The 18,394-nt window shown below is 33.0% G+C and overlaps 4 protein-coding genes across 4 annotated transcripts; 2 read left to right on the forward strand and 2 right to left on the reverse strand.

The window, feature by feature from the left end:
• LOC104714648 (dehydration-responsive element-binding protein 1E-like) lies at positions 388-1,790 on the reverse strand. Its single transcript, XM_010432078.1, has 2 exons — positions 1,702-1,790; positions 388-1,277 (listed from the first exon to the last, which is right to left on the reverse strand). Exon 2 carries the CDS (start codon positions 1,268-1,270, stop codon positions 722-724), a length of 549 nt encoding a protein of 182 aa, XP_010430380.1. The 5' UTR covers positions 1,271-1,277; positions 1,702-1,790; the 3' UTR covers positions 388-721.
• On the forward strand, positions 5,064-6,135 carry LOC104714649 (ethylene-responsive transcription factor ERF026-like). Its single transcript, XM_010432079.2, has one exon. The coding sequence runs from the start codon at positions 5,204-5,206 to the stop codon at positions 5,972-5,974; it is 771 nt and encodes a 256-aa protein (XP_010430381.1). The 5' UTR covers positions 5,064-5,203; the 3' UTR covers positions 5,975-6,135.
• On the reverse strand, positions 12,069-14,397 carry LOC104714650 (lysophospholipid acyltransferase 2-like). Its single transcript, XM_010432080.2, has 8 exons — positions 13,977-14,397; positions 13,835-13,890; positions 13,439-13,659; positions 12,930-13,338; positions 12,763-12,848; positions 12,612-12,675; positions 12,400-12,518; positions 12,069-12,319 (listed from the first exon to the last, which is right to left on the reverse strand). Exons 1-8 carry the CDS (start codon positions 14,279-14,281, stop codon positions 12,182-12,184), a joined length of 1,398 nt encoding a protein of 465 aa, XP_010430382.1. The 5' UTR covers positions 14,282-14,397; the 3' UTR covers positions 12,069-12,181.
• On the forward strand, positions 15,631-16,559 carry LOC104714651 (chitin-binding lectin 1-like). Its single transcript, XM_010432081.2, has 2 exons — positions 15,631-16,081; positions 16,369-16,559. Exons 1-2 carry the CDS (start codon positions 15,769-15,771, stop codon positions 16,452-16,454), a joined length of 399 nt encoding a protein of 132 aa, XP_010430383.1. The 5' UTR covers positions 15,631-15,768; the 3' UTR covers positions 16,455-16,559.

Here is an 18,394-nt window from a genome sequence, read left to right on the forward strand (position 1 = left end):
AACGGATATTAGTGCCCAGGCCTAGTCAACATAATATATACATACATCATTTTTGTCTGTTAGAAAACAGCTTTTTTTTCTAAGTTTATTTTCGGGTTTGCCATTTCATTTGCTCTAAAAGAATAATTATTGAAAGACTCCAACACAGCAGAGGAATGCTGAAAATAGCAAACAAACAATCAGAAGGAACTGATGGAAGTAACAGAGAGAAGAGATGGAAGAAATACATATTTTCTCGATGGTTAATAAACCAAAAACAAGAAAAAGACAACAAAACCAGGTCTTATAACGTTATGGGCCTTATCAATTTTCAAAGCCCATTGAAAATTACATAACTTGGCTTGTGAGCTTTGGTCTTCTTCTTTTTCTATATTTTTTATAATGTAATTATATATCATCATACAGCTTAATAAACATTCTACACATTACATACTACTAAGTTGACAGTACATGAAGGTAAAAACCCTAGGAAACTTAGGTGAACCAAGAAAATAAACTTACATACAACATAGGCTGGACCTATCATTATCTATAAGTCCATCATTACGCCCATTTTATTTAGCAAAATATGCGAAAAAGCAAAGCAAACCATTTACAAAGACTTGCTTCACACAACACCAAATAGAACCTTCTATCTCCCTCATCAGAAGTCTATGTTACTTACCCACACATACATACATTACATATACGTATCGAAGAATACGTACTTTTGTTTTTGTCTTTAGTAACTCCAAAGTGACAATTCTTCGTAACACATTTCATCTTCAGCGTACACACTCGTATTCGTATCAATGTACGATCTCGGCGGCGACATCAACGGCTCCTCCGCGAGCCTCATCATCATCCCAGCGACTCCTTCTCCTTCCGACGTTTCAAACTCACCTGACGAGGGCAAAACAGTGATTCCGGTACTAAACTCCGGCGGCCTAAACATCTCCGCCGCCTCAGCCGCCGTGCGCCTGATCGTGTCCGGATCGGTTGATTCCGGCACCGGCAACCGCCAAGCAGAGTCGGAGAAATTCAAACACGCGGATTTCCCGCGTAAGGCGAGAACCGCCACGTCGTGAGCACGCGCGGCCATCTCCGCTACGGGATAAGTTCCTAGCCAGACTCTGCGCTGGTTGATCGGTTCACGGACTTCGCAGACCCATTTGTCGCCGTCCCTACGTCGGACGCCTCTGTAGATTGGGTGACGTGTCTCTTTGAAGATACGTCGTCCTGCACGCTTCTTCGGCTTCATCTCCGCCACGTTGATACCGTCTCTTTCCATCTCCGACCTGGTTCAGATGAAACAGAGCAAAAATGTTTCGTAAGTATGAAAACAGAAAGATCCAAAATTTCGAAGTTTATGAATTAGAAAATCTGTTAAAAGACTTAATATTTTACAACAAATTTCATCGTATTGGGTTTTTAATAGTAAAACTCAAGAATCATCAGTTTAGAACAGAGTAAAAAACAGAGTAAAATGCAGAGTAAGTAAAGCAAAAAGCATAAAAATTCAAAATTTCGACAGATTCCGAATTTAAAAACCTGAATTTACAAGAATCATCGTAATGCGTTCTTAAAATTCGAATTGAATTCAAGCTTTATTTTAGTTCAAAGCCTAAACTATAAACAGAGTAAAATGCCAAAAAAAAAAAAAGAGAATTTGGGAATATCAACACAATAGTAAAATGTAGTAATAAGAAAAGCTGAAGTTACCTTGGAATTGTTTTCTTAAATTAGTAATTGAAATCGAGGTGAAAGGAAGCTTTGTGTGTGTGTGTGTTTTGAGGAGGTTGCTCTGTTTTTGTAGTTTGGGGTAGTGAAGAAGAAGAGTGAAGTGAAGTGAGATTTTATAGGCAACGGTAGTGTGACCCACTAAGTACGAACCGGACGCGCGTAAGACATGGTGTGAACTGTGAATGAATGATTAATGATCTTCTTTCTTTTAACTGTTGCGCCAATGCCATGCTGGCAAATTATGAAGTCTTTATATGTTTTAGTCGATTCGTTAATTTATAACGAAATATTTTCAGCAATCCTAACATTGTAAAAGACTTATAAAAAAAAAACCTTAGAACAATGTCGATCCAAAAATACATTTTACTTTTTTATACATCACAAAATATTACTAGAAAGTAGAAACTAACCATGAATAATAACCACATAAACATACGAGTTTCGTGAATTATATTCACATAAGAATTAATAAAACCATCGAAAATATGAAAAATGTGGTCAGCTCATACATTGCAATTTTTGAAGGAGCCCATTGGGTGAGAATTTTTAAGCTCGTAAAACTGATTTTTTTTAGTTGTTTGGATTGGGCGAATTTGAAGCACGTGGCCTTTTATAAGTATCTGTACTTATCACGTGGGGTTTCCGTGGGGGTAACATTTTTGCACTGTACATTCATCTTCGTTTTCTTTAGATTACTCCCTCTGTCTCATGAAGATTGATGTTTTGAAACTTTCACACATATTAAGAAAATTTTTAGTTTTTATTTGTTAATTAATTTATAATTACTTTTTGGTAGAGAGAGAAAATATAAATCAATAACAATTCAAAAATTTTAATATTTTAAATGATTACTTCTTGAAGTTTGCAAAACATCAATGTTTGTGGGACAAAAATATATCCCAAAATATCAATCTTTGTGAGACAAAAGGAGTATTAATTATTCTATTATCCAATGTTAAAAATTAGTTTTAAAGACGCTTTACCATTTATGGCGTGAACGTAATAGCCGTAAGCACCACCGTGATGAGCTTTACACGACTTTTCAGCTTTCCCAGACTCATTGACAGGTCTATCAAATCAAACCTCGTTGCAATACTCACCAGCTTCCAAGTTATACGGTGGTGTTACTGTTACAGAACTAATGCTGATCGTAGTTCAGATTTTTAAGACATGTATTTGTTTGTCTTAAAACATGTAATTTGTTTGTCTTACAAGTTTTTATTCAGAAATGATGTTATTGTTATATTGTTAGATTGATATTTTGTCAAGTTATAAACTAAATCTAAAATTAATTTGTTGGTGAACAATTAGAAATATAATAATGATGTATGACAGTAAGTTATAGAAAGCAGACACGGCGGGGTCATCAGGACATGGATTTATCCCAATCAGTTTTCGGTTGGGAAGTAAATGCTTAGTACTGTTAAAGTGTTAAGTGAGTGTTACTTGCGCGTCTGCTTCACGTACATTTTAAATCTATAATCTTTAACCTTTGTACTTTATAATTTTATATGTTGGTTATATTGTTTATTTCTTGCATAAATTTACAAAACATAGTTGACAAATAGTAAATACTAAATACTGTCACATTGATCAAGATTTATTGTGAAAAATGTAAGTTGTTAAGGCTCATTTAGTTAGGTTCTAACGTATAGGCCATGTAAAAGTGAAAACATATAAAATTACTAGTTAAACGTTATTATATTTTTTTGTTTGAAAGAATACCTTATATTCAAAAATGTCTAAATCTACTGGTTCAACGAGGAATATATTACCTTTAACAAACAACGATTTAGGACAACATGTTATTGGTTTGTTTCGGCGACTGCTATAGACCAAGGTTCAAGAAATTGATGATCTAGGCGCACATGAACCTTCGGATATTCTGAATCAAATCGGTTTAGACGTTTATTTAATAAAATAAATAGTATATTATCTTTAACAGTAATAAGCGATTAATCAATTTTGGAAGCGAACCTATCAAAAGATAATAATATGTTCAAATAAATATTGGCTATTGGGCCTAAACCTAACTTTTGGATTCAGATAGATTCAGGCTCATGTATTTTGTGTTCAATTCATGAAATTGCAGTAGCAAGTGAAAACTCATTTCTTTTACGAATGTCTCTATTTTAGTTTGTCTCTACTCTCTAGTAGTGCGAGTAATCCTAGGCAACTACTTCTGTAATACAAAGCAGATCTTAACTTAGAGTAAGCTTTATATATGGAGAAATTAAATTGTACATTAAAAAACTGACTCAGATGAATTTGAAGCTATTGGGCCTCAATCTAGGATCCAGAATCAGATTTTCTTAAAGCCTACGTAAGTTTTTTTGTTGTTGTTGTTGTTGGTAAAAAAGCCTACGTAATAGATTTCACTTCATTTTCATGTAGATATATCTTATTATGTAAATTTCAATAAACAAATTTGTATCATGCAAGTATATAATCATCTCGTTTATAATCCGTCGCAAAGTAAAGAAATGAAATAACATGTACAAAACTAAATCTTGTATCCGTAATCTTTTATTTTCAATGAAAGTCTGATTTATCTTTTTGGTCACTCAAAATCAAAATATTAGAGGGTGGTATTGGTTTGAGATTTATGAAGATTCTTGAAGAGTTCAACAAAATCATAAAAAATGAATAAGTGAAAGATTGTTAAAGATTGCTAGAAAGTTTTGTTGATTAGTTTTCTAAAATCTTGTAAAGTCCTCCAAACAATCCTGTATTTTTATGATACTTTCCATGACTTTCTTTTGTAAAGAAAGTGTCTAAAATCATGAACCAATAATATAATAATTGAACTCATTAACAATCCTAGATTCTTTTGTTTTAATTGAATAACACAAAAATTTTAATGATTTTATAAAAGTCTGAATCCAATAATCCAGATTTATTAAGATTTTAAATGACCTTTTTATAAATCACAAACTAATAACACTAAACTTTAACAGAGTTTAACAAAATTTTGATCTAATAACAATAGATTCTACATAACATTTAAAATCTTTAAAACTCTATTCAAATCTTAAACCAATAATCCCCACTAAGTTTGTGATTGCTATTGTCGCCGCACCACATATATATCTGTATCCGACATCTTCATTGACTATACCAAAAAAAAAAAATTCCGAATCAATAAAAAGCAAAAACAAACAACAAATTATAAAATTTACTTAATTTCTTACAGCTAGCTAGTACAAAAATAATATCCCCCACCAAACACAAACACAAACAAAACACACTTTAGGGAAACCCCACGCAATAACCACGCACTCTCTCATCTCATATATACTCCAATTTAACAACCTTAATCTCTGTCTCTGATCACTTAAAAAAACCCTAATTCGTTTCTAATCCATTTCTCGTTTTCTACTTATCTATCTCTCTATATAATTTTACATTTATATTATTATTATATAACAAAACAGACACATAAATTCACATAGTATATATATATATATATATATATATATATATGGCTGACCCAAATAATCAAATCACTGAACCTAAAGCTATAAGCCAAGCTTCTTCTTCATCGTCAGTTACTATTTTGCCAGTTCGCACGTGTGGTGACAGTGTCTCTGACTCTGCCACGTGTGAAAACCCTTGTCCACTTGATAGTATAACTTCTGCTGCTACTTCAACTACTACTACTGTTTCTTTTGCGGCTCCTTCTTCTACTACAAGTGGTCATGGTATCAACACTTTGATGTCCACTGACGCCGACATCTCTCGCCGGAAAAAGCATCCTCTTTACCGGGGTATCCGTTGCCGGAGCGGTAAATGGGTCTCCGAGATCCGAGAGCCTAAGAAGACGACACGTGTCTGGCTCGGGACTTATCCGACGCCGGAGATGGCTGCCGCAGCCTATGACGTGGCGGCGTTAGCTCTTAAAGGCCGAGACACCGTCTTGAACTTCCCGGATTCCGTGGGATCTTACCCCATTCCCCTTTCTTCTTCCGCAGCTCATATCAGATGCGCTGCGGCCGCGGCTGCTGCTGCTAGGGGTGCCGGTACGGGTGCAGCGGCCGTGAAGGGAGGTGAAAAGAAGGAAGAGGAAGCTTGTGATGGGGCGGGATCTTCAAATACGCAGCACTTTGTGGACGAAGAAGAGCTATTGAACATGCCTGGTTTGCTAGCGGATATGGCCAAGGGTATGATGGTGGCTCCACCGTGGATGGGATCTCCTCCGTCAGATGATTCGCCAGAGAATTCTGATGGAGAGAGCTTGTGGAGCTACTATTGATCGATTGACATATCAGTTTAATTTCTTGTTGGATATATGATCCTTCTGTTCACATTTACGCGAGTCATCTTTTGTATCTTTCTCCTGATGATTGTTTGAGATGATTTGCTAAATAATCGTATGTTTTCCCACTTTTTATGATTCAAGAAGATAGATCTTTTTGAACAATATAATTTTAGTCACATTTTGTTTTTGGAGTGTTCTTGAATTAGGGCTCTGATGATGAAGTGTTCTTGATTTTTGATTAGGGTTTTTATTAGTCTATCTACCCATTTTTTCTTGTGATTGTCTTTTATGTTTTATATGAAACAACTTTATGTATATAATCCTAATTTTTCATATATGATAGATAAAATTGTGATGCTAGAAACTCCTTTTATAATGCTCTCTTGTTCTTAGAAATACAGAAATGTGCATATCTTGATGGATCAAGATATTTATAAGTGACATTGTTTTTTTGTATAGAACTAAATGGTCCCAGATCTATACTCATATTAAATTAATTATGAAATTTTCAACTGTTTTTAAGCATATTATACAATTTTTTAAAAGAAAGTTCGTCAAGCAAAATAGATTTTTGGTTTTGGGAAGCAGGAAAATAAACCAGAGATAAGAGAGACGAATTTTAGTGGGATTTTAATTTGTTTGGAGTGAAGTTTGAAGTACCTGATTTGTTTTTCATTTCCTTCCGTATGTAGTGTTTGTGTTGATAAAAGCTTTCTTGTACAGAGATGTTTAAGCATATAATAAAGTCTTAAATAAGTAAGGTTTCGTTAATTAGAAACATAAAAAGTACCAATAGGTTATTCTCTAATTTGTAACATCTCTTTTTTTTTTTTTTTTACTATGTACAGTAACATCAGTAACATCTGTTTTTCTAGAAAATAACAACCGGTTGTATATGTTTCCGATTGTATGAATTGCTGACGTACAAACAAAATCTTTTGCTTAGAAAATAAAACTTACGTTCTGAAAGAAAATCGGACTATACTAACTATAATATTATATTTTATGGTGCAAGTCTAATATTAACATATATATATTTTTTGGTTACTATTAGAACCGCCCGCATCATAATTTTCTTATTATTGTTTGGCATGTTTTCGTTCGAATTCTATTGTAAATAATGAATGACTATGCCTAATGAGTCATGAGTGTATGAGTGGAATCATACTTAGAGTAGCATAGTTTTTCAAGTTGTACACGCAAACATACATACTAGACGGATAGATTGCTGACAAAAATAAGTAAAGAAAAAGAGAGATCGTATAATTTTGCATATAATGCTCGCTCAGGTCATCGTATCTGACGCAAAAGCAGTGTCATGGTTTCGAGTAAAACAAAAAAATCAATAGTTAAATTTGATAGTTCTCAACAGTACTTAATTAACTAACTCTGATGCTGGCATTGAATCATCGAGACGTCCTTTTTCTTTTTCTTTTTTCTTCTTAAAAATCTCTAATCCTTGTCACTAACGCAATATAATTATTTCTTGTACAGTTATAAGTTTATCGTTGGTTATAAAGAAACCGGTTTGACTATAAATGGTTGACCAGTGGTTGTGAATGGTGAGTAACAGTTGATTAACTAAAATGGAACTTAGTAAGTAAATAAGTAAAGAAAAAAAACAAGAAGGCAATATAGAAAATATAAAAATATAAAATAAATAAAGAAAAATATATATTAAAATAAAGAAATAAGCTATTTTGACATCTTCGAAACGGTCGCTTGTTTGAATGTTCGTTCATAGTTAATTAAAATAAGGAAGTAGAGGATATGTGCTGTGGCGGCAGTTTCTTTTAATGATGTCTATCACTAAAAGTTTTAAATGAAATGTTTGTTTTATGAAATTAATATACACTAAAATGTCTAGTAATACCATTATGTTAATGCTTTTAGGGTTTTGGAAAATGGGTCAGGTTTTACTTGGCTTGGTAAAATGTCCAAAGATGTTTTTTTCTTTAAACCAATAAAAATGCGTTTTCCTTTTATTTATTCATAAAAGCTACAAAAATTCACTCGGCTTGTCTCTTATAATTGAATGTTTGTACCATTTTTTACACTGTGGGACCAGCATTGATAAGTGTCGATATGTCACCGGATTAACATTGTTGTTTTCACCAAATTCTTAAATTTCCTCTAAGGTCGTTGAAGAATGGATTGACCAACAAGACTAACAATGGCGTTACGTGATTCATTCTTTTCTAATTTCATTCATTACTTGCATAGAGTTCAAAAGAGTGTGTTTCTCTGGTTTTGGAATGTTTTCTGAGATCTTTCGATTGGTGACGTTGTTTAAATAAGACTGTTAGTTTTAGCATTTTTAGAGAATGCGATTAAAGATGAAAGAAAAGAAGAGAGTTTTCCTAGAATGTTCAAACACACTTTTGGATATAAACAAAATTTGTTGTCCGGATATTGTTTATATATTATAGATTAAGTAACTATAGTTCATCTAGAAAGAAGAAAATTGTGTTGAACTCTTAACATATTTCTTTCGGACAATAAATTTTTTATATGCTGCACATATTAGATTGAATTTGTTATATAAATTTTAAGTATTAAAGAAAGAGATAAAATAATTTTAACACCCATATATTGATATATAGTTCTAGGTTATCAATAATAACATGTTACTGTTACCTTTTTTTTTTTTTTTTTTTTTTGTGTGTGTGTGTGTGTTGGAACCGAAAATAGTATTACAGCAGTAACAACTGAACTCAAATCTTCGACTTAAAGTCAAGTTAAGTTAGCCTACACTAACACCATCTCCTCCACCAACACTAACAACTGGACATTCGGGTTAGAGACTATTGTAGTAACAATACAAAGTCTGTACACCACACAAGACAGAACTAACAATATTGTTAAAGCTGTAAAGAGAGGAACAAGACACGCCACAACTATTATAGTATTAATATATTAATTGTCCAGAAGATTATTATAGTATAATCGTAGTATAGTTATGTCAAGCCTCATCATTTTCTACATTATAATTTCAAATTTTTAACAAAAGAAAAGCAGATGACATGAGACTACAACTATTATAAGTATATTTAAAATTTCTTCTTTTGGCATCATACTACTATAGTATTATTGTTCAGAAGATCGATAAGGAAAGAGCAATATTTATGCATTTGTGTTTTATTTTATCTATCTTGATAGAGAGGAGACAACACATATCTTTCTCGATATCGCTGGGGTCCATTGACTTATCATTCCAAAATACTCCAATAGCAGCCAATTTTTAAGCTTTTTTTTTGGGTTACCAATTGTATTTTTTGTCCACTCTAAATGACGAGCCTTACTTTTACCATATGACTAATAATCACATCTTTCTATATTGTAAATTAAATCAGTGGACATAATATAAGTTCATATTCTATCTATGAATTGATGGGAGATAAGAGAATCTATGAAAATGTAATTTTCTTTTTGCTATTGTTTGTTTGTGGTAATATTATTTTGAAAAATAGTTGGCTATATATAGTTCGTTGTTTTACGCCTACTATAGTACATTGTGCTTTATGTACGAGATTGTTATAGAATCTATAGAAATTTCTTCTGGTTGATTTATTTATTGAGTGTGAATATTGGTGAAGTCGACATGAAAAGGTGACAATTTGTGTAGCCAATTTTATTTGTTTCCGTCCGTACTTACCTAAATTGTAAGATCCAAGTCATAGTAGGCGTAAAAGTTGTTTCTCTTTTAAATAGAAAAAGAAAATTATTACATCAAATCTGTGAATAATACATTGAATCTAGTATCGAAGTCTATTTAAAAATCATAATTTTCTACAAGATAATAATCAAATCAAATTGACATTCCACAATATGTGATTTAATTTCTGGTTTGCTAAGAACTCGTTGGCAAGTGGGTTTGCTAGTTTGTCTGTCCCTAGACTCACGGGTTTCATCATTACATACCCTATTGAAACAAATTTAGTAGATTACTATAATTTGTACTTCCAGTTATTATTATGAACTATATAAACGACAAATAGTTAAATAATGGAATATATGAAGTAGCAAAAAAACAAACAAAAGCATTAAAGTTGAATTGTTCCCAATACAAAATACAAATGGTTTGAGGGGAAAGTAAATTTCGTTCATCATGTATTAATAACTTAGCTTGTGACATGTAGACAAGGAGGAACCCTCCGAGGAATTGATCTCTCGTGCCAGCCTCATCTGCGTATCCTTTCAAGTTTCATCTTACGTACGGGAAATAGTTAGTGTTTATTATTTAGTACTATACCTAGAAAAAGCATGCATGTGAATGATGGGATGGGACGTGCCGATGTGACGTCATGCGTATCATGAGAGGTACGTTCTATAATAAGTATGAATGTAATTTGAAGATTAAGAGGGATAAAAAAAAAAAAAAAGGCGTTTGGAAAGACGAAACCGGCTACCATGAGTATAAGAATTCTAGTAGAATGGTATAACATATATGTACTATATAGTACTAGTTGGAAGATATAACTTAAAGAGTATATATAAAATACTTGAATGGGTTTACATTCCTAAACCCAAAAAAATCTGATCCCAAACCTGAATGGATACCCAAACGCCTAGTCCTACCGCATGACACGGTCATTTAAATTACAAATATTCCAAGTTTCTAACTATGTAGTTTCAAGTGAACGATATATGTTTGTTGATCTTGACTACTTTAGTCTTTAGAAATACAGTCGTTTTGTACTTTTTGTCTTTTTACGTACGAAGCAATTATTCGAAACTTTAAAATCCCACTTTCTTTTTTCTTATATACATGACAGAAAAATGTTAGATTTTTTCTTTTTTTCGAGCTCATCGATTGACTGTATAAAAAGATATAGCCGAAATTTCGATTTATTAGCATGGACTTTGATTCTTTGAACGAGCAGAAAACTTTGAAATAATTATTTTGTCAACAACAAAAGAACAAGTAAATCGATAATTGCTAATATTAAGTTGTTATGGCTTTGTTGACTAAAAGTTAAAAGAAAGCAAAGTGGTGTTGCATATGGCCGACACGGTCTCTCTTTTCTTCTTTGTTGGTTCTTCATATCTCATTATAACTTTTCCATGCAGTTAATAAATCACTCATGAATTTTATTTAGTTTACTAATGGTTCGATCTTATTTTGGATTAATGATATCCAACCAATGCTCATTGATGTATTATATCATTCGGAACACCATAATGTTATGTAGTTTTGATGAGTGTAGATATGATATAATTTATAATTTGATTAAATCACACCAATATATATGTTCTAAAACCTGTTAGACGAGACCTAGCGGATGGCACCTAATCATATACGCACACTTTTCTGTGTTCAAATTGGCTAAACATGTCAAATAATTTGGTGACCGACCAAAGAACCCAAAAACTATTCTATAAAATGGAATATAGTTTTTGTTACAAGAATTTAGTAACGTGATTCACTTTGTACACATATACAAGTAAGTTCTCGACCATATATTTGATGTGACTTGATTTTATATGTAAGTAGAAGAGGCATATGGAAGTTCATAACTGCAAGATACACGAGAATTAAAAAGAATCAAGTTATAAATAAGTCAAGATGAACATATTTGTTGATATTTTAGCATTGCAATTCTTTAGTAAGTATTCGGAACTTTGTCTGCTTTCCAACTTACGACTGCTTGGTCTATCACTTGATGATTCTATCCTATTCAAGCTTTAATATTTTGAAAAATTGTACTTCTTTATAATATTCCCTCTGTTTCACAAGACTGCCACTTTATTCTTTATAATACTTCCTCTATTTCACAAAACTGTCACTTTATATTTTCAATGTGATTTTTAATATCAAATTTTCTAATTTATCTTTAACCTAAAGTTTTTTCTATTAAATTTAAATGATAAATTGCTTATTAAATAGGGATATATATGTATAATTCAAGTTTTTCTAAATTTATCTGTAATTGGTCAAAATAACACTCTTTGTGAAACAGAAAAAATAATACTAAAGGTTTATGAGTGAACATATTGGTCAAGTCGATATTTGGTACCATGCATTTTGGTTTAATCAAGAAACATAATTCAAATTTCGAGGAAAACAAATCAGAGTTTTGGTCAAAAATTGGGAAGAGAAGAATAAAATCAGATCTTAATTTCTCCTGTTATACATAAACGGTAAGAAAGAAAAACAAAACCAAAAAAAAAAAAAAACTTGCTGTTTTTTAAAAGACAACATTATTCTTCTTTTCTCGTCTTTGGTCTTACAGGCTTCACAGGAACTAAATAGCTGAGAAGAAGCACAGCGATAGGTATAACTGTTCCAATGTAATATACACTCTTGAAGGCAATGATTGTTTCGTGTAAGCTTAAAACCTGAATGTTACACACAAAAGAATGAGCGAACTGTTACAAGATACGCGAAAAAAACTGAGGGAAGAGTTTTGTTTGGTTACCATGAATCCGACTGATGAGTAATTGAGAACCACTACTGTGTAGAGGAAATTGATGAGAACCAAAACGTTTCTCAGCGTTGCCATTTTCGGAGGGATTGCTTGTTGCCATCGGTAAATAGCTGTTCAATGCAAAAGGAGAAGTTTCTTAGATACCATTTTACAGAACTAAAACAAAACAGAACATTAATAAGAGACGAAGGCGACTATCTTACCTTTCGAACCGTCGATCATTAATGCAGATTGCACAAAGAATATAATGTATCCAGGATACAGTCCCTGCAAAAAGAACAAGTAGAGCTTTTGATTACTTTCATTGGCACAAAAAGAATGGACCTTTGTGCACAAAAAGAAAAGAGCACTAACATGCCAGACAGCACTGACGGTTTGCGTAGCTAGCAACTGGAAGAAACCTGCTTTCTTCCCTGGTTTCACAATTCTCTCATATACATCTGCGTCAAAAAAGCACACAAACGGTTAAAAGGCTTATACACAATATGGCAATCTCTACGATCTCCTCATATGCAACTTACAGTGACGGAGCCACGTGCTGACTTGTATGTTCCAGTAAAGTGGAATCTGAACCGCACTCTTGGCAAGCTCAACCCCCAAAATATCAACATTCTTGGCACGATCCCATTTCGCCTTTGTTAGAGTTTCATCAGCCCAACCACTGAAACCCAAACCGGAGATAATAATGGAAGCCTCTGAAATAGACCATATGAAGTAATACTTCCAACGAGCAGTAAAACCCGCCATGTATTGATAACCAAGTCTCTTCCAGAATCCCCATTCTTGGTACACTGGTTCAGTAAACCGGGTTAACGGAAACTGAGGTACTAAGTAGAGATATAAAGCCATACAAATGGCAGCTTGAAATATAGCTCGAATCATTGCTCCATAAGGTGATGGTCGCTTTCCTTTTTCAGAAACACCCCAAATCTGAAATCCACACACAAACAAACAGACTCCAGTCACTCCATAAATCAAGAACATCACTTTTTCGATAAGGAATGTGAGAGAGAGAAAGAACAAAGCTTACTCCTTTCTGTTCAGTCCATTCAAGATAATCTTTCATTTCGAAAACAGGGCCAGCAAAATGGCTTCCACAACAAAGGCAATAACCAAAGTACTCAATTAAAGAAGGCATCCCAATCAAACGGTTCTTCTTCTGAGCCTCACGTAGACCTTCTTCTTTCAACACTCCATCGTTGTAATTTATCGAACACGAAATCACTTTCAACGTTAACACCATCAAAGCTCCTAACATACATACATACATTCATCACAACCAAAACTTCCAGTATTACAAAATCAAAGATTCCAAGACTGTAATCACAATCTGAATATGGTTCTTCCACAATGATTCAAAAGAGCTACAAAGATTCAAACTTTAAACAACACCCTAATAGTTTCACACTCAGCTAAAGAGAGTTACCAGTAGAGTCAATTCCACCTTCTTTCCAAGCATCACCACTCATATAAAACACATGACTACATACATAAAAACAAAACTTACGAATCATAAAAGGAGCAAGATTTAGAAACCAAAAAGCTTTAAAGTTTCAAACTTTTTTTACCAGCCAATGAGATAAGCGAAACCAAGGAAGAAAGTGATGAATCCAGACAAGGGTCGATAAATCGCCATTGAAGCGTAACCAATCGTCATTGGGACAAGGAAGTGAAGATTCGAAGAGAAGCCAAAGGAGAGATAAGAGAGGAAAGCACCAGACGCAGCTGCGTAGATGTGTTTACCGAGTCGACTCGGGACGAATCGCCATAAGAACGAGACTGGGATCGTCGCGACGAAACAGAGGAGGAAACGGAGGACTGCGACGGAGACGCCGATCGAGGCCGCCATGGAATCCATGTCTAACGATCCCATGGTGAAGTGAAGATTGTTGATTTTGGTGTGTCAAACTCTGACTGAGCTATGACGAAGACGACGAGAACATATGAATCAAATCGAATCTCTTCTGTAGGTCTCTCTTTTTTGTAGTTCGTGTGGGGGTTTTGGTTTCGATCTTGTTGACGAAAAGGTATATGTGCAGTTACGATAATACCCTCTGCTTTTTTTTTTTTTCATTCAATGTTTTATAACTAACAATGTTCTATTGTTCTTGGACATATCGAAAAACAAAAACACCTTATCTTGTAGGTCGATCTCATTTATGATCTTACCCACGATATACATTTTACAATTGAGAATTTTTGAGCTGAATAAACAAGTTTACAATGATTACTATCTATAAAACTTATGTAGTTAAAAAAAGTTACAAGAAAATTGAGTAGTATTTATGTTTTATAATGTTTCAAAAAAATATAATTATTCAGAGATTTATGGCCGAGACTAATCCCTGAGAAGATGTATCTTACATATAAACTTTTTCTTCGGGTATTCAAATGGGCCGTAAGCAAGAGCCCATATCCATGTGGTCACATAGTAAATAAGTAGCAATTATGTATCTGAGGAGAATTGATCTCTGGTCTGGACAAAAGGACAACTCTTCCAATCAGATGGGAACCACTAGCCCACCGCCATGTAAACTTGTTTATCAATTTGTAATTATTGTCAATTTACAATATTCATACAAGTGTTATAAGGAGTTGGTTATTTGTAACTCCTTAGTACACTTGTATGAACCACTAGCCCACTACCATGTAAACTTTTTTTCTTTCTGAAATGATCAAATTATCAATTTACATTTGAATTACAAGTGTTATAAAGAGTTGGTTATTTGAAGTAATAACATAAATATTTTCTTGAAAAAAAAATAGACATTAAATTTTAAAACTATAAAATAGTATTTACAAATATTATAACCAATTAAATAAAGATTGATTTATTTCTTATTGCTTTATAAATGCCAAAACTAAATATTTAGGAATTTTAATATTAGTTCATAATATAACTCAAATTCATGTCATTTTGAGGAATATCTGTAAAATATTAAAACTACATGATTGAGTAAAATATCTTGTATAGAAAAGTCATAATACTTCTCAAATCATCATAAGAAATAATTTAAGCTTCACACCAAAAAATAATAATAATAATTTAAGCAAACATAAATTTACAATCTAATTATATCATAGTAGATCATATCTGTGTAATTAAATATTATTCTATATACATGTAGCATATCACCTAAAATCTTATACTATAATTTGACATTTTACCTTGATAATTTTTATCTCCATCTATAAACTCAAACACATCTTCCTATATATATATATATTTTTTTTTTTGGACAAACACATCTTCCTATATAAACACACATAAACCAAGCAATTAAACATCAACATTCACAATCCACACACAAAAAACTTGTACAATTACTAAAGATAAGTCTTTAAGAAAAGAAAAAAGAAATGATGAATACGAAGAGTGTAGCCATGTTGATGATGGTGTTGATGGTACTAATGGGAATGGAGAACGTTTTGGTTCACGCTCGTCATCATCATCATCGTCGTTCTCCTTCTCCTTCACCAGATTCTGACTCTCCTCCTCCTTCACCAAATTCTGACTCCCCTTCTCCTTCATCAGATTCTGACTCTCCTCCTCCTTCACCAGATTCTGACTCTCCTTCTCCTTCTCCTTCACCCGATTTAGGCGGAAAAGAAATATATTGTGTACTTGGTTGTTCTATTCATAAATGCTTTCTCCTAGGCATAATAAACTCAAGTAAGTTGGTTACTCTTACATATTAATTATGGATTGATCTATGTGTATTAACTAGCTTAATCATTTGAACAGTTTAAATGTTTGGCTCATACGTATTTTTTTGTGTTAAACCATTGATATTACAAGTTGTAGTTGTGAATCTAATAAAATTTATTTTCAAACACGAAAATTGAATATTATTATATATTTCATATTAAAATTTATGAATTTTTTTGGATATAAGTATAACTAATGATTTTTTTTTTTTTTTTTAATTTTTTGTTCTTGGAAATTTCCGATGACAACAGACGATTGGAGCAAGTACGGCTCATGCATGAAAAAATGTTCGGAGAAATGCAATATGAACAACAAAAGCGATGATATATATGTCTAAAATTACTAAAGAGCAAATGATTGTTTGGCTTCTATAATATCATTTCATAATGTTTTCGTGAGACGTATAATAAAAATATAAGAGATATATAATAATAAGTAATAACTATTGATATTTTCTTTAAACAAGAGCATCGTATAGATCTCAACAAATTTAGTGTATCACCAAATAAGTTTAAAGTTTTGATTAATTTACTTTTTTTTTTGAAAAACTAGAAAATGCAACAAAGAAGAATTCATATAATTAGTTATTAGAAAATGTAACGCAATGTTTTTTCTCTAGGTAGGCGTAGCTCCCAATTGTCACAAAAATCACGCCCACCTAACAAAATGTCCAAACATTGCGAGGCACACACCATAACGATCATGGTCCAACAAAATAAATATATGTGGTCCGCTTAAAAGTAAAACCAAAGTTTCATCATTTTGTGAAAATCGCATAAACCAAGAGACAGTTGAGAGCTCTGCTAAAAACTGTTTATTAAAATGTTGCGCGCGTGTACGTACAAAGATTTGTGTGAATTCTTTTTCACAGTTTTTATGTTTAAACAACATTATTTTCTTTCGTCGAAAATATATAATGCAAATGGTAGTTATTAAAAAAAAATAAAGATTAAAAAATGTTAGTGGAATAAATTGACAGTAATAATGTTTTTCATTGCTCTTCAATTTGTTCATCTCTTTTTTTAGTTGAGCTAATTGTTTTATATATATGTTTAGTGGGGAAAATTAGAATAAGGGTGGAATGGGATGAACATTTTTATTCATTCATTTTTTCTCAATAAAAAATAATTAATTAATTAAAAGAAGAGTTTTTTTTTGTTTTTTTTTTGTTTTCTTATTTGGTGTTTAAATATTGTTAGCCTTTGGTATTTTTTCTAGAAAAAAAGGAAAGTCAATCAATGGATGAGAGGTTTAATGTTGCATGACTAAATATAAGATGCCATTTGAATTTTTCTCCACTCTTAGTTACAAAATATTTCCTCCGTTTCAAAATATAAGATGTTTTAGCCAAAGCACGCATAATAAGAAATGTTTACTTTTAAAAAGTTGAACCAATCAGAAACAACTTGTGACAACCCGTCCCGTTGACCCCACTAGACCACTACTAGCTTGCCCCCATAGGCCCGAAGCTGGCCCTGCAGGGCATCGATCCTAACCCCTCACTGGGCAAATGGAACTATTCATCCAAATCCACAGTAGGTTATTGGTGTACCAGGCGTTCCTTGAACCATGGTCCCCATCCTTTAACAACCTTCCCACAGGACAAGCTGTCACCAATTGATCTGCAGATCAATTGGTGGCAACTTGTCCTGTGGGAAGGTTGTTAAAGGGTGAGGACCAGGGTTCGAGGAATGCCTGGCGCACCAATAACCTACTGGTGGATTGGGATATCCACAGTGATGGGTTAGGATCGATGCCCTGCAGGGCCAGCTTGGAGTCTGTTGGGACGGCTAGCGGTGGGCGAGTGGGGTCCACGGATGGTCCGTTGGGGCAGCTAGCGGTGGGCTAGTGGGTTCCACGGGACGGGTTGTCACACAACTGCATAGAATAAATAATAAGAAAATGTAAAAGTAGTCTAAAAGTTGCCTCAAAAATTGAAAACATCTTATATTGTGAAACAAGCAAAAAACTCTAAAACATCCTATATTATGAAACGGAGGGAGTAGTAAATAGTAAATAGTAAATAGTCTTGATCCTAAATACTTGGTTCTATTCATCAATGCTTTCTCCAAGGCATAAACTCAAGTAAGTTGGTTACTCTTACATATTAATTATGGATTGATCTATGTGTATTAACTATTAACTAGCATAATCATTTGAACAGTTTATATGTTTGGCTCATACGTATGTTTCTGTGTTAAACCATTGATATTACAAGTTGTAGTTGTGAATCTAATAAAATATATTTTCAAACACGAAAATTGAATATTATTATAT

This window comes from Camelina sativa, chromosome 9 (assembly GCF_000633955.1).
Source record: "Camelina sativa cultivar DH55 chromosome 9, Cs, whole genome shotgun sequence".
Taxonomy (NCBI): domain Eukaryota; kingdom Viridiplantae; phylum Streptophyta; class Magnoliopsida; order Brassicales; family Brassicaceae; genus Camelina; species Camelina sativa.

What these genes read in the sequence shown, in the direction of transcription:
- LOC104714649 (XM_010432079.2), top strand. Translation starts at nt 5,204, where the DNA reads ATGGCTGACCCAAATAATCAAATCACTGAACCTAAAGCTATAAGCCAA.
- LOC104714650 (XM_010432080.2), bottom strand. Translation starts at nt 14,281, where the DNA reads ATGGGATCGTTAGACATGGATTCCATGGCGGCCTCGATCGGCGTCTCC. An exon ending in AGGTGGAATTGACTCTACTG is followed by an intron (nt 13,660 to 13,834) that starts GTAACTCTCTTT and finishes TATGTATGTTAG; the next exon opens with GAGCTTTGATGGTGTTAACG. An exon ending in CCGTCAGTGCTGTCTGGCAT is followed by an intron (nt 12,676 to 12,762) that starts GTTAGTGCTCTT and finishes TTCTTTTTGCAG; the next exon opens with GGACTGTATCCTGGATACAT.
- LOC104714648 (XM_010432078.1), bottom strand. Translation starts at nt 1,270, where the DNA reads ATGGAAAGAGACGGTATCAACGTGGCGGAGATGAAGCCGAAGAAGCGT.
- LOC104714651 (XM_010432081.2), top strand. Translation starts at nt 15,769, where the DNA reads ATGATGAATACGAAGAGTGTAGCCATGTTGATGATGGTGTTGATGGTA. An exon ending in CCTAGGCATAATAAACTCAA is followed by an intron (nt 16,082 to 16,368) that starts GTAAGTTGGTTA and finishes CGATGACAACAG; the next exon opens with ACGATTGGAGCAAGTACGGC.